The following is a 27523-nucleotide window of genomic DNA, read 5'->3' as shown; positions in this document are numbered from 1 at the left end:
CGGTGACAAAACTAATCTTACATCTTGCTGCATCCATAATTCAGACCCTCAAGACCTCAAGCTAAAAATGAAATACTCATAAATGAACTTGGAATCATTTAAGCACCGAAAAAGAGTTGCTGCTGTCAACTACCCCCACGGTACAGAAGAGCGGAGAATCCTAGAACTGGGCGAGGAAAATCCTGTCGCCTCTAAATCGACACATTTTAATGGCATCTGAATGGAGGAAATTTCAGTTCCTGTTCCTGCTCCCTAAATTCCTCTCCTCAGGCGTCACTGAACTCTGTGGATTTTGTCCTGAAGACATCTGCCCGTACACCCCCTCTCTGCTCACCTAGACCCCTGCACGCCATCTCAGAGTCCAGCTTTCTGCTCTGGTCTCTCTCAGCCTCCACCCCTTGTCTCACTGCCACTCACTTGCTCTAGAACTTTCCATTGTTCTTGAGGACTTTGCCCCATGACGCTGAAACCTGGCTTTCCAGGCCCTTTATCACGCAGTTCACCCTACACATGTGCACACGCATGCACAAACACACAGAAGCACACACACGCGCACGCGTGCTCGCTCGCTCTCTCTCTCTCAACCACTCAGGGCAGTGTTCTAGGCCTCCCTAAATATGCAGAGGGAACACCTGCCTCTTTTTTACTTCCCTGTGCTGTTCGCCCTCCTGCACCCCAATCAGAACCCTAACTCCAGGACAGACCCTAACTCCAGGCCCAGTTCACATCTCAGTACCTCCTCTGTGAAGCAGCTCGGCCGCCCCTGGCTGGTCTCGCAGTTGCGTGTAAGGCACACACGTGTGCAAGCTCACCCACACCATTTCCTGACTGTGTTTCTCTCCCCCCACCTTCCATCATACACCCTGAGGTCCCACAGGATCTCGGGCAGAGCTGGAGACGTAATAGATACTTAATACAGAAATACACATTGATCAGCCGCTTAATAATAGGAAAAGATGCATTTCGAAAACAAAGCATTTCCTAGGTCCCAAGTTTCCAACAGGAAGAAAGGGGCAAGCCACGGTGCATCTGGACCCTGTCCCAAATCCATTACTGGGGACAACTTCCTCACAGGCAGAAAATTATCCTTGTAGATCCAAGGCCCGACCTAGCAAGGGATGGAAAGAATCAGCCCAAGGTTTTTAAATTTAATCAAAAGACGACATGAGCATTATGAAAAAAACCTCAACATTATCAAAAATCTAATAACATAAGCCCTTTATTTGTACATCACTCAAGTTTGTGAGGCACTTTCCCAGCTATTATCACATTTTATCCTCATAAAAACCTTCAGAGATGAATGTAGCAAATCTAACTCCTCAATAGGAAAAGAAATGAAGGACCGACCCAAAGGTTGAAGGGACTTGGCACATTTTCCAGAACCTTCCACTGAGCTGGCAGACCCAGGATCTGGGTTCCTTCTTCACCGCCCAGATCTTTCTGCTGGGTCTTGTGGCCCTCGGGTCAGTTCTGGACATGGTAGTGGAACCAAGAGGTGCCCTGCAGAGAACAGCAGCTGGGAGTCAGGCAGACCTAAGTTCAAATCCCCGCCAGCCTCAGTTTCCAACATGAAAAATAAACACAAAACTGCCTCTATTTTATAGAGTCACTATTAATAAAAAGCAGTCCATTAAAATGCTGAGCACAGCACTTAGGAGGTGATCGATATATGGCGACTGCTTATTATTATGGCTACAGGCGTGAGTATTCTGACTTGGACTGTCTCTCTGAACACACTATTACCTTCCCAGTCCGTCCACTGTTAGATCGTGTGATTCCTCGACGTACACCCATTCTTGTTCATTAAGGCACTTTTCCCTTGATTTCTTCATTTTAAAACATCTCACACACCGAGAAAGCCAATATAGAATTAGAGGTGTATAAATTCCACTCTGCCTAAGACCAAGGATAAAGCCAGCCTTCCAACTCCCACTTTGCAGCTCAAGCTCCAGTCACACCAACTCGAGAATTTAGGAATATCCTGAACCACCAACACTGCCAGGCCCTGGCACTCAGCCTCCCCGACATGTAGTGCCCAGGAGCCCAGGCAGGAACAGAGAGACGGTGAATGATGTCAGAAACAAGGGACCGTGGGGCTTTTAGGGGCATTTAGGTTTACAGGGACGCAGCACCCCTTTACAGGACAGGCTGCAGCCTGCCCTATAATGCAAGGCTCCAGGGAGGCAGAGGGCACCCCAAGACTGCTCCCTGTGGTTTTAGCAGCAATAACGTGGAAATGCCACATAAATAACAGCAACAATTAATAATCACTAGGCACATACATCTCAGGCACATGCTAAGCCCTTCACATGCATTGCCCCAGCAAATCCCTGAGGATTTCCCATTCTACAGAGGACACTGAGGCTTAAGAAAATTAATCAGGACTTCCCTGGTGGCGCAGTGGTAAGAATCCACCTGCCAATGCAGGGGACGCGGGTTCGAGCCCTGGTCCAGGAAGATCCCACATGCCGCGGAGCAACTAAGCCCGTGTACCACAACTACTGAGCCTGTGCTCTAGAGCCTGCGAGCCACAACTACTGAGCCCGCACACCTAGAGCCCATGCTCTGCAACAAGAGGAGCCACTGCAATGAGAAGCCCACGCACCGCAACGAAGAGTAGCCCCCGCTCGCTGCAACTAGAGAAAGCCCGCACACAGCAATGAAGACCTAATGCAGCCAAAATTAAATTAATTTTTCTAAAAAAACTGAGAAGAAGAAAATGAATCAGTCTGCCCCAAGACCCAGAAGTAGCCGAGCTAGGATTTGAACCCAGATCTGTTTGCCTCAGTCCGTGAACCTCACATCCACGCCAGTTAGGTTAATATCGGAGCACAGAAATAGCACATTTTGACCTCTACTCTGAGTTCTGCAGGAAAACGATGATAGTTCACCCAGCCACAAGCTTCAGTGTGACCCGACTCCCGACCTGAACAGCAGATGGATACACAGGGGGTGGGAGGGCTAGAAGGGCACCGTGCACACACCAGGTTCTAAGATGTTAGGTACTAACATGCATTTGTCTCAGGATCCGTTTTTAAAAAGGCTAATATCTTATCTCCCTTTAACAGATAACAAAAGCCACTTGCCTAAGCCACCCGCAGCCCCTCCGCGGCTGTGGTGCAGGCTGACCCCTGCGTGAGGGCCACAGAGGGCAGGCGGGGGCCTGTCCCTGTCCCAGGCCAGGCTCCACCAGCAGGCGGAGCGCCCTGCACTGCCTGCATCAGCCCTGAGCACACTCCATCCCTGTTCACCCAGAAAGAACGCCCATGACGAACTCATCGGCCCAGGATGGAGGCACCTTTTTGGAATCCCCACAAGAGCAGCAGGTGTGCCAGCGCAGCTGCGGCATCCCATGAAAGCCCCAGCGCTGAAACCTGAGTCCATCGGAGGCCGCTGCCCCCAGGCTGCCTGCCAGAGCAGACGAGAGGGCTCGGGGTGCAGCGGCTCCTGGGACAGCGAGTCCAAGATGCCTACACGCTCAGAGTGACTTTATTCGTGGCAAGTGCCCAGAAGAGACCACACAGAGATTTAAATTTAGACGCCAGCCTCCCTTGGGAAGCCTCCTTTCACCCTCCAACTAGACCACGTGTCCCGCCTCTTTAGCAGCCCAAACCTAATCCCAGAGAAGCACCTTCCCCACTGCACTGAAACCGCCTCTTTGTCTAAATGCCACCCACCAGCCAGGAGGCAGAACCAGCAGGAACAGTGCCTGGGCCTGCTCTGTGCTCCCAGCACCTAGCACAGCACCCAGGCATACAGCAGGTGCAATTAAGGAATAAATTAAGAAGGAGGGAAGGGGAAGGGGAGAGAAGGAAGAGAGAAGAAGGAGAAGAGTTCCTATTAAAAGTATGAAAGGGGAAGATGATGGAAGAACCAAAACCCGGCTCTCAGCAGACCCAGGTAAATCCCTGCTCAGGTAAGCCCAGTGTCCCCGCCTCCATCAGGATGAACAAGTGTGCGCACACACATTCACCCATCACACACACACTCACCCACCACACACACTCACCCAGCGCACATGCACTCACCCAGTGCACACGCACTCACCCAGCACACATGCACTCACCCAGTGCACACTCACCAATCACACACACACACCCCCACCACGCATGCACACACCCATCACACACCCATTCACCAATCACTAACACACACTCATACAGTCACACACTCACACGCACACATTCTCTTTTACACACTCATACCTACATACAAGAGGGAGAATGAACTTAGTCCATTAGGGAATTTTTTTCTCAGACCAGAGCCAGAGATTTGATTAGCAAGAAGGGAGAAAAATAAAAGGCTCTTCTGCAGACCTTTTCCAACACGAGCAAAAGAGATTAAAAGGCTATAAAATAAACCAGAGGATTTAGGAACCTTCATGTTATAAAGGGAGACCAAAATAATAAATCAATTACTACTCAGGTAAAGGTTTAATTAAACCATTTCAAGCATCTCTCAACTTAAAATGAATTGTGAAGGTTAAACCTGAATGGAAATCATTAGAGAGAAACTAAGATTCTGGAAGTTTCAAATTTTATGGGCTTGGACAAAGAGGAGAGGAAGGACTTGGGGTTCTTTTTTTTTGGGGGGGGGTTCTTAATGAAAGACTTTTGAAGAAATTTTCTCATATTAACAGTCTAAGTCTAATTAAAGTCTTAAGAAATACTCTTTAAAATTAAATTACACAGGCAACTAATCTTCCAGTACATACACACACACACACACACACACACACACAAAGAGAAAATGTATTCAAGAAGAATTTAAGTGAAAAGTAAATTAGTTAATAAAGGAAAATAACTTTTAAAAGAAGTTCAAAGGTAAGAATTTGATCATACCAAGAGTACCACAAGAACACTGCATGGTCAGGCCGCTCAAGATGGCTGCACTCTTGCTCTCTGTACATCCCCTGCCCGACCAGGGCTGCTTCACCTGCACCCTACTCACCTGACTGACCTTCCTGTGTACTTGACCCAGGCCCCAGCTGGTGATAGTTTATCAAAGGGGCGGTGAGGGGCGTGCCCCTCGACTGGTTTCCCTGGTAACTAATGAGCCCAGCTGACATCAATTCCCCTGTAACTGGTAATCTCCCCTTCCCCCCACCCCAGGACCAAGGCTACCAACACGTCCTGCCCTCCACGCCCCGCACACGGTGGGGTGTCCCTCCAGGACTTTGCTTCAGACGTGTAAGCTCCCCCACCCATTAAACCCCTGATGTCTCTGTGGCTGACTCCGGGCTCTTTCTTTGGCCTTGAAGCTGGGCAAGCACAGGCCTTGTAGGCCTGCAGGGTGCAGCCCAACAATTGGAGGAGCAGCCGGGAGACGGAGGAGACTCCCGCAAGCACCGAGATGTCGGGCATGGAGAGCTGCGGAGGCCGTCCACTAGCATGCGGGGCCCGAAAGCTGAGGGCGCAATCTCGGGGCGGCTGTCCACTACCACATGGGCCCCAAAGTTGCGGGGAAATCCCAGGGCGGCTGTCCTTGCTGAGTGAAGGCTGCCGAGAGATCTGGAGAGCAGTGCCCTCTAACGGCTCTGCTACTGTATCTAAGTGAGACTGTTGTAATTGGTTAAGCTAGTAGCTCTCTAGAAGGAACTGGTATTTCTCTTGTGCCTTTGAGAAGTAAATGATCTACCTAGGCTCCCAGGAACTTTAATCTTTTGTGATCTCTAAGAGTAAAGGAGAAAAAAGAGCCTCTAGGTAAACTCTATAGAAATAATTATGTTAGGGGAATGTCTATCTAAAATAGTCTCTCCAGATTTCGGGAACTTGAAACTAAGTTAAAGAAGAAAATTCATGGGTCATTTCAAATAGGATAAAATATTAGAACATTAATTGCTGGGTGGGTCTAAGTTTATCTACCTATGCCTGCTTGGGAGAGGAAGACTAAAGCATTAAATTTTCCAATCAGGAAATGCAGAATGACTTGCTTCTTGGTTTTTGCCAGAGGTTATGGTTTTCAAGGGATAAAATTATAATCAGTCATAATTCTAGTTATTGTAACCAAGTTTATCGATTACATTGTAATCAGGTGTTTAACCATGACTTTTTTAAGTCTTTTGTCTTTTATAGACAGTTATTGTTTTACTCTGATGCTTTTGCAAAAGTGCTTCATCTTCAAGAAGATTCACAGTTAAGGACATTTTGACAGTAACAGGTCTCTGATAAACTTCAGAATATACTGCTGAACTGGGTAAGAAATTAAAGAATCCTAATGGAAAACTTGATGGCTTCATTAAAAGTTAACAGAAAGATTGGTTACTGAGTGAACTGGTCAATATGGTTATAATTTTTATGGGTTTTGTCTGGAATGTTCCTGGTTTGATCTGTTTTCCAGATAGAGGGAAACCCTTCCCCTCAAGTTGGTTATGACTTACAGCAACTGGGTAAATTACACCTGTGGGTAGAATTGAAGCATTCTTCTTTTCTCTCTGCCTGGTCCCTCCAGAAACTGGGAACTCTAGGGTTCTGAGCAGCCTTATCAGATGAATGGGGAAGACCGTCTCCTGGCATGTGCTGGAATCTCAGTGTTTTGGGGACCAAGAGGTCCACCGAGGCAGAGCCTGATGGCAGGCCTTTGGCATGGTTTTCCTGGCCCTGAGAGGCCTTTTGGGAATTCAGTCTGAGACTCCTGAGGACTTCCCCCTCAGCCAGTTTGGAGGAGCCTATGTGGTCAACTGACCAGACTTATTTTGCCAACAAATTAATTTTGATTGGCTGAGTTTGGTGGAGATGAGGGTAATTTTAGAGAGAACAATATTATGTTTCAGTGGATGTTAAATTCTAGTTCTGTTAATTGAGGTCTGTATTTATGTAAGTTATTGTGTTAGCCATACTTTTGCCCTGATGTTCTGGATTGAAAGAAAATGATCTAGTGAAACTGTCACAGAGTATAATCACTCATGAAGTACGACACTGCTTGCTTTAAGTCTGCTGCTAAAAGCACATGTACAGTGCTTGTGTGACAACTGGGTACAAGTGATAAAATGTATAACCTATAAAGTGTTTCCCCCATTAACATACCTGAGCCTGTTCACGAGATCTGATTAGTTTTCCCCCAATGTGAATGACTAGGTGAATATAAAGGAGGCGTAGCACCCACATGATCTGAACCTGGGGTAGTAGAAAGCACCCCAGCATCTCGGGACAAATGTTTTGATCATCAGTGCTTTCTACTGGAAGATGTGCAATCAAAAGGGGAAATGATGGAAAAATCTGCACATGCTGCAGTATGGGGAAGTCATTCCGGCTTATACATGGTTTAACTTAAACTTTACTGACCAGAGCAGCCTGTCTTGTGGCCTTTCAGACAGGCGTTGTACATCTGCTTTGGCCATTGAGGAAGGGAATGCATTTGAAAGCCAAAACGGTTCAGACATCCAAGGTAAAACTAGGTGGCCACTGTATATGCGATTTTAGACATGTTCTCCTATTACTGAAGAGTCTTCTGAACTGTATCTCAGATGTGGTTACTGCTCGTATTGTGCTTAATTGTCACCACCTCCCCTGTGTCGTGCCTGTTAGGTGTCTCACACTTCGTCCCCGGCCTGAGGGAGGAAGTGTATCCGAGGACACAGCAGCAGCACGGGCCTCACTGCGAAATGAGTCTAGTTGCTGAGTGTCCCGCGAGATGCCGTGGTCGCCCTCCTCCAGGCTTCCATGAAAAATCGACCCGGCTACTGTGACTATGCGGGGACTACTGACCATGGGGGAGAAAGACTCTCACCATCTTCCTGTCCCACGTGCCAGCACATCAGAAGGACCCCCATCGGTAAACGTTATTGTACAGCTGACTGCCTATGAGCCCCCCTGGGCTATGCTGGGTGGAGTGGAATAGGCTGGCTTCTGGACACACAAGTCCAGCTAGTGGGATTAACTGCTTTTTGTTTAGAAAGACCCAATAGGTCCACCCCTAATGGCACCCAACATAACACGGGGTGGCAGACCTGTCCTGTGACTGCTGACTCCTGGCTAGGCCACCAGAGTGTTCCCCTTAAAGCCGGGCCTTCCCCTCCCCGTGGGGTGGCTCTGGATTTGTGACAGGGCACTGCTGCCATTGACTAGCTCTCCATTGACCTTGTAAGCACTTGGCTCCAAACTTTGCCCACATCGCGGCAAATGACTGCTCTGAGCGTACAGTTCTAGGTGTCTCACTCACGATACTGCGGCCGTACTGTGCTGTGGCGTCTGGCTGCAGTGCCCCTACACACCCGACCCCAGGGATATCAAGGAAGACGAGCGGACCAAGACTGTCAGGGTCGTGCAGGGTACGCAGGGGTGGAGGGTATGGTCAGGCCCCTCAGATGGCTGTTCTTTTGTTCTCTGTCCACCCCCTGCCCGGTCAGGGCCTGCTTCGCCTACACCCTACTCACATGACTGCCCTTCCTCCATCTTGCCCAGGCCCCAGCTAGTGACAGCTTATCAAAGGGGCGGTGAGGGCCGTGCCCCTCGACTGGTTTCCCTCGTTAACTAATGAGCCCACCTGATGTCAATTCCCCTGTAACTGGTAACCTCCCCTTCCCCCGGGAGCAAAGACTGCCCCATGTCCTGCCCACTGTGCCCCGCACACGGTGGGGTGTCCCTCCAGGACTTTGCTTCAGACCTGTAAGCTCCCCCACCCATTAAACCCCTGATGTCTCTGTGGCTGACTCCGGGCTCTTTCTTCGGCCTTGAAGCTGGGCAAGCACAGGCCTTGTAGGCCTGCAGGGTGCAGCCCAACAATTGGAGGAGCAGCCAGGAGACGGAGGAAACCCCTGTGAGCGCCGAGATGTCGGGAATGGAGAGTTTTCACCTTATGCCACTAACAGTAACAAGTAGAATTTCTCCTAACTTCTCAACAACTCAATCTTCTGTCAGGCATGTTTCTCTGAGCACCCTGGGAATGGCCAGAGGGACTCAACCAAAACCTTTTGTGTCTGGAGTCTCTCCTTGTTAACGGTGTCAGACAGATGATCAATAAGCCAGCCTCTTTAGAAATGCCAGTCTAAATATTCCCAAGAAAGAGCAACTGGATTATTAGTGTGACTAACGAATCCTGCGACGGGACGTTTACCGCCACAGATCGCGCTTCTGCACAGGAAACTGGCCATCATCTCTCATCGTATAAAAATAGTTTTCTTGGGGCTTTTTCTGACTCTGGTTTTCAGCTGTTCCTCCTATACCATATATTTTCTTAGTCTGCGGGGACCTAATTACAGTGCCTGGATGGTTTCTCTAATCCATCCACCTGCTGCATCTGATGCCATTCAGTGGGAAGCGTCTGGACACTGCAAACAAGATGTATCTCACTTCCGACACTGACTGTGAACCTGAAGCATTCTGCGAATCAAAGCTCTGCGATGGGAATCCCTGTTTCAGGTACACATGAGCAGTCCAGCCGTGCTGTTTCGAAGATTATATATCCTTATTCATTCATGACGTATGTTATCATACAGCTTCCCTTTCGTCTTCTCTGTGCCAGGCAGCATCCTTGGTGCTGTCACCATATCTTTGACTTAATCCTCACAGACCCCCTTGCGACAGGCAGATTTGTCTTCATTTTTCAGGTGAGCAAAGTGAGGCTCAGAGGAGTAACACCATTTGCTGCAGGTAATGCGGCAGCAGGTGCTGGAGGTGGGTTAAACACGCTTGTCGGACAATAAGCTCATGCTTTTTGCCCTGCTGGATGGTGTCAACTCATTTCATTCATTCATTCATTCATTCATCATTCATCCATCCCTCCATCTACCAACCAGGCATTGGAGAAGCACCTACAGAGACTGGGTACAGGGAAGTCAAACACACAAGTAATTGAGCAGATCTACAAATGGAAATTACTGTGACTTCCGGTTGGAGATTTGGATTTTTATGAGACCCTATGCCCACCAGACAGAAACTGAGAATCAAAGTATCTGAGAGCAAATAAGCATCATCGTCGCCCTCAGGCACACTGTGGGCGTGGCGCCCTCGCCCAGCACCCCAGCCCCCTTACCATCTCCGGTTTTGCCTGGGTTGGTGGGTTCAGGGGTACTCAGAGGCCTCAGGGGAATGATGATCTCATCCACATTAACCCCCTCTTCTGCGTGCTTCTCAGAAACGTGGGAGAGGAGTTCCGATTGACTTGGTGAGAAAAGGTTACAACATTTACACATGAAGATGGCTGGGTTTTCTGGAAGGAAAAAAAAAGCAAAATATGTTATTTCATCTTCACCGAAACAATGACTACATCCAAATGCCAAAGAAAAATACTGAAGGTTGCTCTTCTGAGCAACCGCCAGGCGCCAACAGGTGTGTCCTTCGAGTGGACACTGCACAGCCAAGCAGCTCACTTCTAACTGCAGGTGGCCCCGGTTGCCAGAAAATTCTTTCTTCAATATTCCAAAACCTCAGTCCTTCTGGACCGTGTCTAATATGGACCTCCCTGTTACCCTAATCTACTCAAGAGCCTAGATTCCGGATTCACATAGCAAAGTAAAATATGAATATGGAACTTGAAAATTAATCCAACCTTCAAATGAATGAACCACACTGACAACACTGAAGTATTCTAGTGAGACTCACTCAAATTAGGTGCAAGGAAAAAATGATCAAACAGCACTTCTTAAGAGCCAAGCACCTTTCACTGGCAGGCACAGGAACTGAGAGCAAGAAGAATGGGAAGCTGTTGCTTTTTTAAGCCATTTAATTCCTATTTAAAGCATTACCACCGTTCACAAATATTTATTAACAGTCCATTACATTCATCCCATTATACTAGGCGGGAAGACATATGGGGAAAACAACTCATTTTTGAGTCCAATAAAATAATTACAGGCACATATAGGAATATTAAATTTAGGATCCAATAACAAAAGCTAGATTGTTTTTCCACATTTACACTGAAAGGAAGAATTGGTATGATGGCTTTGAAGGTTCAATTTCCAACTCCAGACCCTAAATGCTGTAAAGCTGGATGACCTTGTTGAAGTAGTACTAATCTCTCGGTTGCAACACTGAACAGGACGTGCAGGTAACAAGTCTCCTCTGCAGCGGGAACCCAGGAGGCTCAGTAAGCCACGCCCCGATTCAGTGCAAGCCTCCACCTACTCTGTGCTCTCGCCCGGCGCAGCTGTAACCGCTGGAAATCCACCCCACGCTGCCGGGCTCCCGACACGCACCACCACCAGCCTCACGGGGACTGTTAACACGGCCTCGTGCAAGGTGTCGAGGCCACCGACTCTGCCAATGGCGACCAAGTCTATCGCACCTCTTCCTCTCCCCTCGCCCCCGTGCTCACAGCCAGCTGCCGACCGGCTTCCCATTTCACTGAAGCGGCCAGAAGACGGTGCCAGAGCCTCCTGGAGCAGTCGCCCACCTGCCGCTCCTGCCGGGAGGAGAGGGGGCCCAGCAGCAGCACAGAAGGGGGCTGTATGCAGAGTGGTCCACCCCGGGGCAGGCGGAATGTTGAACACGGTTTAGCAGCTCGTGGAGGTGAGAGAAAGCAGACCAGCATGGAAACTTTCTAAAGACAACGCACCCCAAGCCCCTATACCTGGAGGACTGCTCGGCCGGCCCTCACCCTGGAAGGCACAGGACAGAGGGCAACGCCGTGGCCCGTGCGCTCCAAACCCCAGCCTCTCCCACCGCCTCACAACACTGTTCTGGAAACCCTGCTTCTCTCTCCAGGTCATCCACTTTTCCCCCTCTGCTGGCCTCTGCACGCCATGACTGCTCCCATCTTACCACAAAACCAAGCAAAAATCTCTCTTGAATGCCACTCCCCCAATCTCCCCGACCCCATTTTCCTCCTCTTTACAGCAAGACCAGAAAGGAGACGAGGAAGCAAAGCAGTGGACCTACACGGTGCTGCCACCGTGAGGACGGAGCCCGTGAGGCCCTGTCGCAGAAATGAGGCCCTCTCTGCCTTCAGAGAAAGGGTTTCTCCATGAACAAGCAGGCGAGATAATGACCTACGAGAATTCTTTCCCACCAAATGGCACATGAAATAGAAATTTAACAAAGCAGAACATTGCTTCGTCGATGAAAATCTCTCATGAATACCGTCAATCGATATTTTATTTTTTTCCAAGAAATGCTTGATTCCTAAGGAACCCAAAATGCTTCCAAAACAGGAAGAGATCAAGTGACAGCTTTTTTCTTCGTAAGAGGGCATGTCGTTTGCAACGTGCACCCTGCTGATCCTATGACGACCCTATGATTTAGGCAAAAGGGGGTCTGTCATCCCCGTTCCACAGCTGAGGAAACTGAGACCGGGGGGAGAAGCAATCTGCCCAAGTCACACCCAGACTCTCTGCCACCTGCTTTTGACAAGAACTCTGTTTGGCGACAGACCATGAGCTGAGCACCTCCAAGTTATAGCTAAAACGCTTATCCCTGTAGCCAACTGAGTCTGAAATGAAAATCATTACAGAGCGGAGCATAATCCCCAAATCACGTATCAAGTTCTTTCTTGGTCATTTCGGCATCCACAGAGCAGCGGCCACAGGGTGGGCCCCAGTGCAGGCACCAGGGACGCAAAGATGAGTCGGGCATGAGGTCCTGCACAGAGGAGGCCACCAGCCCACGGGGGAAACAGACACACCCAGAACAACGGCATCTTAGGGCTTTTACCGAAACAAGTTCCCTACAGACCAGGACGTATTCTTGATTCCCGTTATGCTTTCAGGAGAAAGGGAATTCTGCGACACGTAGCAGAGAGCACTGTCGGGGACCACAGGGTTACCGTGAGGGGTCCCTTAGTTCACAGGCACACCAGGCATTGTCTGGAGACCAAATAAATACAACTACTTTTGCATCTGCATGTGACCACGTGTTGGCATCAGCTGTAACTAACCTACTGCCCCGTGTCCCACAGAGCCTGGAGGCCTGAGCAGCCCGGAGCGCCGCCTGGCCGTGGCTATCTGCCATCAATCAGTACGTCTCCCGAATGCCCACCGTGTGTCCAGCGCTGGACCTGGGGTCCCCGAGGTGCAGGCGGAGACAAGCACACATGAGCAAGGACAACTGTCACGGAGGAGAGGGTTCAGCGTGCGAGGGAGACGGCGTGGGGGACCGGCATCTGCACTGAGACTACGGAAGCCAGCGGGTCCCAGGAAGCCCGGCTCGGCAGCCCCACTGCAGGGCCCGCGCTCGGAATGGCTGACAGGAACACACCCTGCCACCAGCGAAGGGGCCAGGAGCCCTCCAAGACGCCCGCTCGTGTCTTCTGAGCAGCGGTTCCACTTCTCGAGATCCAGTCTTCAGGAGCATCCAAAACGCAGACAAGGATTGTGCACAAAGATACTCAACACGGAGGTGCCTGTCAAGTTCCAGAAGCCACCACGTGCTCTGCAGCGGGCACGTCAGGGCACATCCCCCAGAGAAATTCCACGCAGCCACCGAAAATCATATTTGCAGAGAACCTGAGTGACACGGAAAATGCTCAGAATAAACGTTCAGTTCTACAGAGTGGGACACACCACAACTCGGTATGTACATGACTTTGTTCCCAATGGAGAGACGTGGTTTACGGGTGGATGGATGGAAGAACAGACGGCCAGGCTGAAAGGAAACACAGCAAGATCCTGCCTGCTGGACTCTTCTTTATAGGCACTTATGGATTTTCCACAATGAGCCTATATGAGTTTTAAAACTCAGGAAGGTTGCTAGACCTCCTGAGAAGTGAGGTAGCAGGTAAACACAGGAGTCAGGACACGGCTCCGAGTGATGAGCGCTGAGCAGCTCGGGCAGGGCGGCCTCTTGTTCAAGGCCACGTCCCCCAGCCTGGCCAGGCAAGGTGTCCAAGAAACGTGCAAGCCGAGATGGGTGCTGCAAACAACAGACACGGTGGGAAGAGGGAAGGCAGGGATCCTCGGCTAAAGTTCCCGGAAGGCTTCCAGGAGGAGGCACTGAATGGACTGTGAAAGCGGCCCTGAGAAGGGCACTCGGGCTCCAGCAGGCACCAGACACGGGCTCCAGGCCACACCCCACAACACGACCTCACGCACTCCCCCACCTCCCGGCCAGCCAGGACTCTCATCCCCACGCGACAGGGGCAGGAGGCTGACCCCGAGGCAGAGCCCAGCTTCACCTGAGCCAGGCCCAACGTCTCCGATGGGCCACTCGGTCCTTCCGGGGTCAGCACTGGGAGGGAACACGGCTACACAACGGCCAGCAGGACCACAGAACCCTCGTGAGCCGGGCCAGCGGGTGGGCCGGTTTTGCTCCCAGCAGGGCAGTCCTGCACTAGGAACAGCCTGTTCAGAAGCCCCGGCAGTGTTCCCTCCGGATCATCATCTGTGAGCCGCCCCCAGGCCCCTGGCAAGGAGGGAAACTGTGCACTCTCTAGACACGTTCGCACAGCAGTGTATCAGCAAGACGCCAAAACACGCAAAGAAAGTGTCAGATCAGGCTGCATCCCGCAAACATTAAGAATTGTTAACCTACCAAAATAACAACAAAGCAGCTCTTTTCATTTTTTTTATAGTAGACTAATATGAAAAAAATGGATCTTATACCCTGAAATATAATCATAATTATGTTGTCAGCAAATTCTGATGAAGATGCCAAAATTTGGATGCATTTTTAGGTTCAATTTCTGTGTACTCATCCTTAACAAAAGGATTCAAAGGGAAAATGACGTGTTCAGCACAAGGAAAATCACAGAAGTTTGGGGTTTGAGCATTCGATTTCTATGAACTTTTGCCAGTTTTTAATCAGCTACTCTGTACTGTTAAAAAGGAAAACTCTTAAACTAACTGCATAAAGTCCTCGTTTCTGAACTCTGAGTTGCAAACACTCCCAGCCAGGAACAGCCAGGTCCTGTCTGCGACCTCTGACCCCCTACCTGCTCACCCCTGCCTAGGAACCAGAGACGAACAAGGGCCTCTGACCACTCCTCCCAGAGGAAGGTCATGACCCGGAGGGCCTGTGGGTCCCGGGAGGGCGGTCGGGCCCCTCTGACCCTAGGGAAGGCCACCGGGAGCTGACAGGTCACCGGCGTGGGTGGCCAGGCCTCTCCTCTCCTCTTTTGGCAACAGGCAGCCCACACGTCGGCTGGAGCCGGCCTGCTCCTGAGGGACCCCTCCCCATTCTCAGGCCCTCGAGTAAACAGGCGAAGAAGGTCAGTCCAGCCTTGAGCTGAAGTCGTGTGTTCCAGCTGGCTCACAGGACGTCCGGCCCAGCACACAATCAAGGGCGTCCTTTCCTTTTTGCTGTTGTCCTTTGTAAGTGCATCTCCTGTGGGGACTCAAGGGTGGGACGACCAGAGCAGGATGTGATCCAGGCATTCCAGGTCTCTCGGCCCTTAAGCCACCTTGTAAATTATTATTATTAATTATTACAGAAGTCACAGGATGAATCCGCGCTCGTGGCGTAACAGGCAACACAGAAGCACGCGGAGCGGAGACGGCCACCTGACCATCCCCCTGCGAAGAACAGCATCGCTGAGCAGAGGCTTCTGCTGTGCGTCCAGGGACAGAAAGAGACAGGGACACCCCACGCACACGCCTCTGCTGCCCGCTGCCCCGTCTCCCCCCACGCCCTGGGCCCTCCTCCCTCCCTCTGCCCCCCAGCGCTGAGCTCCACACAGAAGGAAGGGACGGGGCATCTGGTGTCGCTGACCTGGGGGTCTCAGGGACCCCGAGCATAAACTCAAACTACGTTTTCCGACAGAAGCAACGTTAGAAGTGGCCTCAAAGTCTGCGAGGTCTCGTGGGGCAGCCGGGGCTGGGCGGGCAGGGTGCGGGATCCCAGTCCCCGACTGCCTGCGCACCTGTGGGCCCGGCACTGACGCTTGCACTCACGGTATAAAGGGCGGGAGGGGGTAGCCCAGGACAGAAGTCCGCCCTGTGGTGCTTTTCAGTCTGGGTTTCATGACACAGGTGTGACACAAACACAGCAGCCAGATTCACTGGAAACACACAGGCGTCAGAGGGTTCTGGGGAAGGGAGATGGCACAGGTAAGCTGGTTCCGACATCCCAACTTCCTCCTTCAAAGCACCAAGAGAGTGAAGGCCCACGTGAGGGCCCACGCCTCTACCCGAGGCCAGGCCAGACCATCGGAGACCAGGATGAGGGAGGAGAGCTGTGGGGACCTACTCAGAGACACGGACTCCCAGCCACACCCTGAAACGTGCTTCATCCAAATGAAAGCTGACAAAAACCCAACAGGGCATTATGAAGGTAAGAAAAGGAAGTGGCAGGAAGGTAGCCCCAGGAACAGGTCATACACGGCAAGGCCCTCCACGTGGGAAGGCAACTGGCAGAAATGGCAGAAGCCGTCAGGAGTGAGGTAACGGGGCATGGAGGGATGTGGCAGCCTGCGTGGCCTAAAGGTTCCCAGCGTACATGGATGTGGTTACAGATCTCTCCTACACTGCTCCTGGGGATGCAAAACAGCACGGCCACTTTGGAAGACAGTTTGATAGTTTTTTATAAAACTAAACGTACTTCACCATATAATCCTGCAGTCGTGCTCCTGGGTATTTACCCAAAGGAGTTGAAAATGTGTGTCCACACAAAAAACTACAAACAAATATTTATAGCAGCTCCGTCATAACTGCCAAAGCTTGGAAGCAACCAAGATGTCCTTCAGTAGGCAAATGGATAAACTGTGGTGCATCCAGACAATGGAATATCATTCAGCACTGAAAAGAAATGAGCTATTGGGAAGGGGGGGAGGGGTAATATAGGGGTACGGGAGTAAGAGGTACAAACTATTAAGTATAAAATAAGCTCCAAGGATATATTGTACAACACTAGGAATATGGACAATATTTTATAATAACTATAAATGGAGTATAACCTTTAAAAATTGTGAATCACTATATTGTACACCTGAAACATATAATACTGTACAGCAACTATACTTCAATAAAAAAAAAGAAAAAAAATGAACTATCAAACTATGAAAAGACATGGAAGAGCCTGAAATGCATGTTACTAAGTGGAAGAAGCCAATCTGAAAACGCTTCATACTGTATGATTCCAACTATATGACATTCTGGGAAGGGCAAAATTATGGAGACAGTAAAAAGACCTCCAGTAAAAAGTAAAAAGACAGTAAAAAGGTGGCCACGCTTGGGGTGGAGGGGATGAACAGGCAGAGCACACAGGATTTTTAGGGTAGTGAAAATATTCTGCGTGATTCCATAATGATGGATACATGTCACTACATATTTGCCCAAACCCATAGAATGTACAACAGCAAGAGTGAAGCCTAATGTAAACTCTGGGCTTTGGGTAATGACGATGTGGCAGCGTAGGTTCTCCAACTGTACCAAATGCACCACCCTGGTAGGGATGTTGATAACAGGGGAGGCTGTGCATACCTGTAGGCAGGGAGGATATGGGAGATCTGTACCTTCCTCTCAATTTTGTTGAAAACCTAAAACTTCCCTAAAAACAATAAAGTCTTTAAAAATATATATTGTGGGGCTTCCCTGGTGGCGTAGTGGTTGAGAATCTGCCTGCCAGTGCAGGGAACACGGGTTCGAGCCCTGGTCTGGGAAGATCCCACATGCCGCGGAGCAACTGGGCCCGTGAGCCACAACTACTGAGCCTGCGCGTCTGGAGCCTGTGCTTTGCAACAAGAGAGGCCGCAATAGTGAGAGGCCCGCACACCGCGATGAAGAGTGGCCCCCGCTCGCCGCCACTAGAGAAAGCCCTCGCACAGAAACGAAGACCCAACACAGCCAAAAATAAATTAATTAATTAATTTAAAATATATATATATATATATATATATATATATATATATATATATATATATATATATATAGTGGCAAAAAGTTCCAGAAAGATGGAGCAGATGTACTTTTCCCTATTCTTCCCACTAAGTGCAACTAAAACCCTGGACGTCACAGATAAAATACACATAAGACTGAAAGTCGGAGAGAAGGTGGCAGAGCAGCTAACAAACAACCTTGCAAGCTGAGACAGTAAGTGCCCGGGGCTTTCCTTTCACCCCTAGAACTCAGAAGCAGAAACACCAACAGGCACAGGAAAAAACAGCTCCAACAAGAGCCTGCTCTCACTGGCCAGCGGGCCAGGAAAGGGACAGCCTCACAAGACACAAACCTTCTAGGCAATATCCATCCTGCAACACTCAAACCCCACAGACAACACTGCAGCCCATCCCCACCCCTGCGAGAAGAATCAGTGACCTTGAAAATAGAACAATAAAAAACGCACAATCTGAATAACAGAGAAAACAGACTGAAAAAGAACAAAGACAGCCTCAGGGACCTGTGGGACTATAACAAAAAACAAGTCTACCATTTGTGCCAGTAGAGTCCCAGGAAAGGAGAAGGACAGTGGGGTGGGAAAGTATTCGGAGAAATAATGGCTGAAAATTTCCCAAAGTTGGCAAAAGACATAAAGCCACACAGTCAAGAAGGTGAGCAAACTCCAAACAGGGTAAACCCAGAGAAATCTATGACAAGACACATTATAATCAAGCTTCTGAAAACTAAAAACAGAGAGGAAACCTGAAATTAGCAAGAAAAACAGTTTCCTGTGTGGAAAAACTAACCGATTGACAGCAGACTTCTCCTTAGACGCGTGGAGGCCAGAAGGAAGGGGCACATTTTTCAAGTGCAGAAAGGAGAGAACTGTTCACCCATGATCCTACAGCCAGCAGCAACATCCTTCAGGAATGGAGGGAAAACCAAGACATTCCCAGATGAAGGAAAAGAAAGAGAAGTTGTCACCAGCAGACCCAACCTAAAAGAATGACCAAAGGAAGTTCTCTAAACAGAAGGAAAATGCTAAAACAATGACTCCTGCGACATCAAGAAAGGTAAAATGAACAAAGGAAAGTGTAAAACTATGGGCAAATACATCAGATTTCCTTTTTCCTGTTGATTTCCTAAATGACGTTTGACTATTAAACAAAAAGTATAACTCTGTCTGATGCGGTTCTCAACGTCTGCAGAAGAAACTTTTATGACAATTAAAAACGGGGGAGGTAAAGGGACACAAGGTTGGGACTTCCCTGGTGGTGCAGTGGTTAGGACTCAGTGCTCTCGCTGCTGAGGGCCCAGGGTCGATCCCTGGTCGGGGAACTAAGATCCTGCAAGCTGCACCCCAAGGCCAAAAAAAAGAAAAAAAAAAGGGACACAAGGTTTCTCCACTTCACTCAAACTGATAAAATGTCAACAAACAGTTCTGCATCTTGATTGCAGGGGTGGTTACACAAATCTACACATGTGGTAAAAATGGATTAGAACCATACACGCCCATTGTACCAACATTAATTTCTTGGTTTTGATATTGCACAACAGTTTCACAAGATGTAACCACTGGGTTGGGATGATGAAAGAGTTCTGGAAAGGGCTTCCCTGGTGGTGCAGTGGTTAAGAATCTGCCTGCCAATGCAGGGGACAAGAGTTCAAGCCCTGGTCCGGGAAGATCCCACATGCCGCGAAGCAACGAAGCCCGTGCGCCACAACTACTGAGCCTGCGCTCTAGAGACCACGAGCCACAACTACTAAGCCCACGTGCCACAACTACTGAAGCCCGCATGCCTAGAGCCTGTGAGCCACAACTACTGAGCCCACGTGCCACAACTACTGAAGCCCGCGTGCCTAGAGCCCATGCTCTGCAACAAGAGAAGCCACCGCAATGAGAAGCCCGCGCACCGCAATGAAGAGTAGACCCCGCTCGCCGCAACTAGAGAAAGCACGCACGCAGCAAGGAAGACCCAATGCAGCCAAAAATAAATAAATAAAATTAATTAATTAATTAAAAAAGAAAAAAGAGTTCTGGAGATGCATGGTGGTGATGGTTGCACGACAATGTGAATGTCCTTATGCCACTAAACGATACACCTAAAAATGGTTAAAATGGCAAATTTTATGTTATATATATTTTTTTACTCCCCTCCCAAAAACATAACCATTGGAGTAACCCTGGAAAAGGGTATATAAGACCTCTCCGCACGATCTTTGAAACTTCCTGTGAATCTACTATTATTTCAAAATACAAAGTTTAAAAAAAAAATACTCCAGCCAACAAAACATACCAATGGCTGCCAGCTTGGAGTCTCTGGAAAAGGCACTAAATTTGAGAAGAATCGGGTATACTGTTTGACATACCCATGACCCCGTCCAATCCCAACCACCCTATGAGGTCCAAACATCCCGCAGAGGTGGAGTGAGGTAGCTCACAGGGGGCAGCCAGGGCTCAGGCCAGGCCTCTGTGCTCACCTCCATGAGAAGCAGGGCTCTGCACCCCAGCACCTTCCATACCACCTGCACTCATTGCCTGCAGCCAGAGCCCCGCCCAGCCCAATGTCATCCATCCTCTTAGTGACGCTGCTGCTAGGGACACAGTAGGCACTCAATGTTAGACGAAATGATGATCACAAATAGCCTTAAACATTTATCGATAACCATAAGAAGACAAAATGCTCATTACTAGACTATTAAATTCCTCTCTTTAAAAGTGACGGTGTAAAACAAACTCTCTTCCTTCCTCTCCTTCATGAGTATAAATCATCCTTCGCTGCTTTTCAACTATCTTTTACTTGGATTGATTAACTTTAAAGAGAGTTCAAGAGCCAAAATTAAGGCCCTAATAAATTGCCTACCTTATGAGAAGAATAGGATGGCAAGTTCTTTCAGAGTTGTATTTTTGTTTTCTTGTTGTTCACTTGCCCTTAAGTTATTAAATTCAAAAGAGCTGGCAGCTTCCCAATAGGAGTGGAAATATTTTAGCAACATGCAGCCAGATTGCTGTCACATCCAAGGTAATGAATAAACTCTCGTATTGTGCAGCTTACTACAATCGAAAATACTTTTTTCCTTTATCTTCAGGAAGAGAGGCCTGGGCTTGGACAAAACACTTTCCTTCCATTTAGTTTATTTTGAAGAACTTTTCATGAGCTGTGGATATGCCGTATAACATCATCATCACCATCACACTTACTGAGAACTTGCTGTAACCAAAATAAGGGAATTCAAAGAGGAAGAGGGAGAAGAAAAGGAAGCTTAAAGCAATTAAACACTCACCATGAGCTGGCACCACGCAAGCCTCATGCTAAGAGTATTCAATCTTCACAACAATCCTATGAAATAGGTTTCTTTATTGTATCTCCTCAAATCTAAGACATCTATTTTAAGAGGCACTGATACTTTACATACCACTAAAAAAGATTAAAATGCTACCAAATAAACTAAAACACACTGGTTTCTTACCACACCAATTGTAAGACACCACCTGATTTTAGGGATGTTAAAATCAGTCTTTGAATCAGTGAAACTCAGGAATATTTCCAGATTCTGATGGAGATGCAGCATGGCCCAAGTGCCCGGGAGATTGGACTCCTAACCCCTGTTCTTTCCTTGTAGGGCCCCATTTCCCCCCTCAGCACCCACAACAAACACACCTGGGGGCCCTGCCTCTGGGCTCACCTCCATGACCTCCTGCTTTCAAGAGAGAAGGAGACAAACATTTCCTGAGTACCAGGCACTTTCACACTCCTTATCACACGTAATCCTGACAGGCAGGGCAGCTGCTAGCCTACAAGGCACCTCTGTGAGAAAAGGAAAAAAGGTGCCCTTTCCTTAAGACACTAGCTCCCCCTGTCAGAAAGTGGTCAAAATATACTGATTTTGTCAGAACAAGATACTACCATTTGCAGAAAACTGTCATAATGAATATACAAATCTATGATGTGAAATGGTCCCCTTAGAGGTGGTACCCTTGTGCAGTGTGCGACCTGCACAGCTGTACACAGTGGCCCTAATGAGTCAGCCACGAAGATACTATTATCCCATGTTACAGATGAAGAAGCTATAACTTGCCTAAGAGGATCAAGTTCAGGCCTATATGGTTTCAAAGCTACCTGGTCAACTCACAAGGGACTTAAAAATCAGGTAGAAACACAGGCTGTATGCATGCATGTGTGCGGCGGTGGGGATGTCTATACAGGCACATACTAACCACATGCCACCAGAGAGCATGGGGAGGACGCAGAAACCCCGTGGCTGAGGCACCTGGGGAAGGCTTCTCGGGGGAGGGAAGCTGAACGGATCCAGGAGGTAAGGAGAGCAGGCGAGCAGAACAGAGGAGAGCCTCAACCCGGGGGAGCCTTGAGTGCGTGGAGGGGGGGACAAAGTCAAGGTCGGGGGGCAGCAACGCCTGGTCCTCGGAAAACCCACCACGGGAGCCTACCCAAGAAAGGCAAGGGCACCCAGCCTCCAGAGCAGGAGACCCATCGAGAGGGGTGAGGACGGGGCACGGCACACAGGAAGCTTGCCCCATCGGGAAGTCCCCAGTCCTGCTGATGGGGGCTGAAAAGCTGAATCTGTATTTGAAATCTGTGGATTTTTAAATGCTGGCAACTAAATGAGATTTTCCTGAAAAAAAAAAAAAAAACTGTGCAGGCCAAACAAATCAAGTCTTCAGGTTACATCTATCCTGAGAGCTGCCAATTCGCAACTTCTGAGAAAAGGTTTTCCACCTGGGTGACTAGGACCACTGTTAAGTGGCAGGAGGAAAGCCAGAGAGCCTGGTCTGAAGAAACAGAGAGAGAGAGACAGACGGACAGACACAGAGAGAGAGCTGAGGCCCCAGACCCTTTTCCCACCCCTCTGGCTCCCCAACACCCAGCAAAGCGCCGGGCTCTGGGTAGGCAGATTCTGAATGCTAGTTATTTCCTATTTCACAGACTCTGAGTTTTTCAGATCTTCCACAATGATGCTGACATGTGTAATCCAAGAAAAAATTAGATTAAAAAAATGTACATTGATATTAGAAATAAAGGCACAGTAAGTGACAAAATAAGGTCTCCTTCTTGGGGGAGAAAGACACTGATCCCCAGACACCCTGGGCCCCAGACAGTCTGACAGGCTCTGGGCCAAACACCAGCTGAGGAAGGAGAGCAGGGCCACAGCTGCCGACACTCGGCAGAGATGCAAACTCTGGTCACAGACAAAACGTGTTTCCCAGCTGATGGTGTTCTGATATTCCTCCCTGAGGCTGATTAGACATTTGTGTGTGTGGGTGAGGTGGGGGGACATCAAACCTTACGCCTGTCCCTGTCGTTCTCTCGTAAGGATATATTAGGGTGACACCAAAAGTGCATAGTGTTCAGGTGACAAAAAGAAAGAAAAAAGAAAAGGTGACAGATTTAGAATCGATGAGGAAAAGGCATTCTTGACACAAGAGTTATACTTGCTCCAAGAAGATACCTGGTAGGTGAGGACGGCCAAGCCTCGAAGTGCCCAAGTCCAGAGCTTGAACGCATGGGCCAGGTGAGCCGGCGCCCAGGTGCACAGAGGGCCCAGGTGAACAGAAGGCCTCGGAGTAGGGGAGGCCAGGCATGGAAAGGTACCGGAGCTCCCAGAGCTGGGTGTCCTCAGAGAGTTCCCACATGTCAGCCATGGGAGGGGGGGCATGAAGACAGCATGGCCCGAAGCGGCACCCCCGGCCTCCCTGCCCACCCCAGCTGCAGAATAACATTAGACTTCCTGCTCTGTTCACAAAGATCTGCATGTCAGTGACCACACTTGATCCTCCCCGCTATCCTGTGGAGTAACCAAGTAGATGGTGCCACCACCACCACCATCAGCATCAGCATCACCACCACCAACATCATCATCACCACCATCATCACCACCATCACCACCATCAGCACCATCATCACCGCCACCACCATCAGCACCATCAGCATCACCACCATCACCACCACCACCACCATCACTACCATCACAACCACCAGCACCATCACCACCATCACCACCACCACCATCTCCATCATCACCACCATCACCACCACCACCATCACCACCACCATCATCTCCACCATCACCATCATCATCACCACCACCACCATCAGGACCATCATCATCACCACCGTCACCACCACCATCACCACTACCACCATCACCATCACCACCATCATCATCACCACCATCACCATCACCATCACCACCACCACCATCAGCATCATCACCATCACCACCATCACCACCATCACCACCATCGCCATCACCACCACCACCACCGTCATCACCATCATCACCACCATCACCACCATCACCATCACCACGATCATCACCACCATCACCACCACCACCATCAGCACCATCACCATCACCACCATCACCATCATCACCATCATCACCACCATCACCACCATCGCCATCACCACCATCACCACAACCATCACCACCACCATCACCATCACCATCACCACCATCACCACCACAACCGTCACCACCATCAGCACCATCACCATCAGCACCATCACCATCACCACCATCATCACCACCATCACCACCATCGCCATCACCACCACCACCGTCACCACCACAACCATCACCACCATCACCACCACCATCGCCATCACCATCACCACCACAACCATCACTATCATCACCACCATCACCACCACAACCATCACCACCATCACCACAACCACCACAACCACCACAACCATCACCACCATCACCACCATCACCACCACCATGAACATCAGCATCACTATCATCGTCGTCCCCATTGACGATGGAGAGAGCTAGGGCTCAGAGAAGTTAGCAAGATGCCAAGGAGCCCCGAGCAGACAACACACAAAGTCAAAACCTGACCAAGACCTTCCAAGTCGACCTCCGTATCTGCCCACCCACGTGGGTCCAGCGCTGCTCCAGGAGGGAGTACTGACAGCGGGGCCCTGGGAGGGACACACGAGCCTTGGGCCCCCCTCTGCACCCCGCCTCGTGGCTAGAGAGACATTCCGAACGATTCGTTACAACCAAGAGTAGCTACACCAAAAAGGGAACTTCACCCTCTGTGTGTTTATTATAATTTACAACAGGCACTCACTTCAGGGAGCAGTAAGCTGGAAAATGAGAGCACCAGATGCAGGGCCACCAACCCACCCGGAACACATAGTTAATATGCATGCCCCTGCACGGCCTGGCAAGAGATCTAGAACTAGGGACAGAGAACCGCCACATACAGGGCATCAGCTTTGCTTGGACAAAAAAAAAAAAAAAAAAAAAGGGTACCAACACACACTGTAAACCCAGGGCCTTCAGGCAAGTGTGGGCACCATACATGTGCCAGCAGCACCCCCTGGTGGCCAGTCTGAGCACTACACCCTCCATTCCCAGGATGAAGCCATTCCCAAGACTGAGCAGACAGACCCTAATGAAAACACGGCTACCATTCCCTGAGTCCTAACTCTGCCAGATGCTGTGCTTTGCCCGCCACCCACTTAACCTTCACATTAATCCAGTGAGGGAGGGGCTGCTATCCCCATTTGTAAATGAGTAAACTGAGCCCAGGGAGGGGACTGCAAGATCACAGAGCAGGTGAGCACACAGCAGAAGCACAGCCCAGGCCTGCCTGATGCCTGTCCTAAATGACAAGTCACCACTTGATGCACAAAAGGGGTCGACTGCTCTGCACTGTCTGAGTCAGGCCGGGTTTCCCTTGGGGGGCTGGGGCCAGGGGCTTCTGCCCCAGTTCCGTTTGGTCTCACAGTGAATTCAGTCTGTGAACATTCACAGAGCTGTTTGTCTCTTCGATACACACCTTTCTATGTGTAGGTTATACATCAATTTTTTAAAACTTAAAAAGCAAATTTTAAAGGGAAAGATATAGGAGGAAAAGGGGATTCTGATTCACAAGTGAATCTCTAATTTAAAATGACAAAGTGAGGTGAGAAGCCCAGACCTGGCCGTGAACCCACCCTGGCCATGTGTTCTTGGCCTCCCTCCTGAGCTTCCGCTTCTACATCTGCTGGGGCTGCAGGAGGACTGCAGGACACTCCCAGCCCGGTGACCGACACCCCTGAGGCACCGTCTCACGTGAAGCCATAGAAGGGCACCTGTCTGGGTCAGGACCTGGGTCCCCAGTCCCTAGCCAGCCCCAGCTCCGCACCTCCAGTGTGATGGAGTCTGTAAGTCTCTGAACCTCTCCAGGCCCCAGTGGGAAGTGGCCTTCTCATGGTTTAAAGTGGAACCTGGTCTCCGAGCCTCACCCAGAGGCTAATTTACAGGGAGACAGACAGAGCCACCTGGACAGAAGCCAGGGTGTGCAGACGGCCCCAGCCTCCCCCATGGCCCGGAGGGGCCTGTTATGCACCTGCCCTCCCGCCTGCTACCCCACCCATGGATCACCTCCAAGGTGCCCTCCAGCTCTGAGGTTCAGTGGGCTGAAGTTCCAATAAATGCACACCCTAATCTGTGGTATTATTACCATGCAGCTCATGAAATGCTGATGAGCATGCCCACTTCTACAGCTCACAAAGTTAACATTTCTATTAAATGCAAAGGAGAAAGCCCATGGGTGTTCCTTTGTTGAAACAGGATTAACACAATAAAATGAGAAAGGCTCAGTATCAGCTATAATTAAGGCTGGGCCGACAGTTGCATTATAATTTTATGCATACGCATTTCTTCCATGTTGAAACTTGACATAATTTTTCTAAGTTATTTTTAAGCACTCTCAAAGTGAGAGCCCCAGGCAATAGAGTCTGCTACTCACATTTAACATAATCATAGCTGAAGAGCAGCCCCAGGGCCCTTTCCTTCGGAAAGCACCACAAATAATTTTATGTAAACAGAAACTGCGCCCCCTTGACCCAGTTCTCTAAGTGGCAGCACCGTCCTGCCCCAGCGGATGTGTGGGAAGCTCTGAGAATGTGGGAGCCCCCGTGCACGCTTCTGACACCACAGCTCCCCTTGTGCACATCACCGAGGTGGCCCCAGAACTCTTGACACCATGCCTCCAAAGCAACCGAGTCTCCGGGATCGTTTCCATGGGAAAAACTAAATGTGCAAAATCCTCCCCCGTTTTGCGGTGTATTTTAGGGAGACTGCATGCCCAGGGCTGCCACCATCACCAGGCCTCTGAGTTTCCGGTTTGGGATTTTTGCTGTTTCAGTTTATTTTGGTTCCTTTCTGTGGTGGAGGCACCGTTAGTCTTAACTTGGGAAGGTAAAGGGCTGCCTGGAACCAGCTTCAGCACTGGGCCTCAGGACAGAGGCTCCGGGGTCAAACCCCACCCACGTGGCCACTTCTGCCTGGCTGGAGGGACCTCTCCTTTCCCGAGCCCGTAGGTCCTTGGCTGGAAACCCGCAGTGGCAACCGCAGCCGCCCTGCTGACCTCATGAGGACGGTGGAGGCAGGGGTCACCATGTGGAGGGACCTGGGGAAAGGGCGCTGGGGACTGCTCCACATGACGCAGGTGCAGAGCAGAACTGGGAAGAGTGGCTGAAAGGGGCTTGTGAACACAACCCACCCGGCAGGCGGACACGGCTCAGCACACACACCGCTGCTGTACATACTGGGCAGGTTCCTGCAGACGGCAGGCGGGTCCCTGTGCACGGGTCACTGCCTCGCGTGGGGAGACCCACACACGTGTGGCTCTCTGCAGAAGCTCTGGGAGGGCGGCCACCAGGGCTCAAGAGGCCCAGCACCCCATCCAGGCCAGTGCTGTCCCACAGAAATAGAACCACTGGGACTTCCCTGGTGGCGCAGTGGCTAAGAATCCGCCTGCCAGTGCAGGGGACACGGGTTCGAGCCCTGGTCCGGGAAGATCCCACATGCCGC

At 49.9% G+C, this 27523-nt stretch overlaps 1 protein-coding gene across 6 annotated transcripts in view; it reads right to left on the bottom strand.

The window, feature by feature from the left end:
• ZFAT (zinc finger and AT-hook domain containing) overlaps positions 1 to 27523 on the bottom strand; it is a 404316-nt gene that overhangs the window by 356951 nt on the left and 19842 nt on the right. For all 6 annotated transcript variants that reach the window (XR_014236662.1, XM_082364604.1, XM_082364603.1 and 3 more), the window contains one exon: positions 9973 to 10149. Coding sequence is in view for 5 of the 6 variants with exons in the window: in XM_082364603.1 (XP_082220729.1) it covers positions 9973 to 10149 (177 nt within the window). In the remaining variant the exon portion in view is untranslated. The remainder of the gene's footprint in view (positions 1 to 9972; positions 10150 to 27523) is intronic.

The sequence above is a fragment of the Balaenoptera borealis genome, assembly GCF_965194805.1.
Source record: "Balaenoptera borealis genome assembly, chromosome: 17".
In the NCBI taxonomy this organism is placed as follows: domain Eukaryota; kingdom Metazoa; phylum Chordata; class Mammalia; order Artiodactyla; family Balaenopteridae; genus Balaenoptera; species Balaenoptera borealis.
The sequence above is the reverse complement of the archived record's forward strand: the minus strand, read 5'-3'. Positions and strand labels throughout refer to the sequence as shown.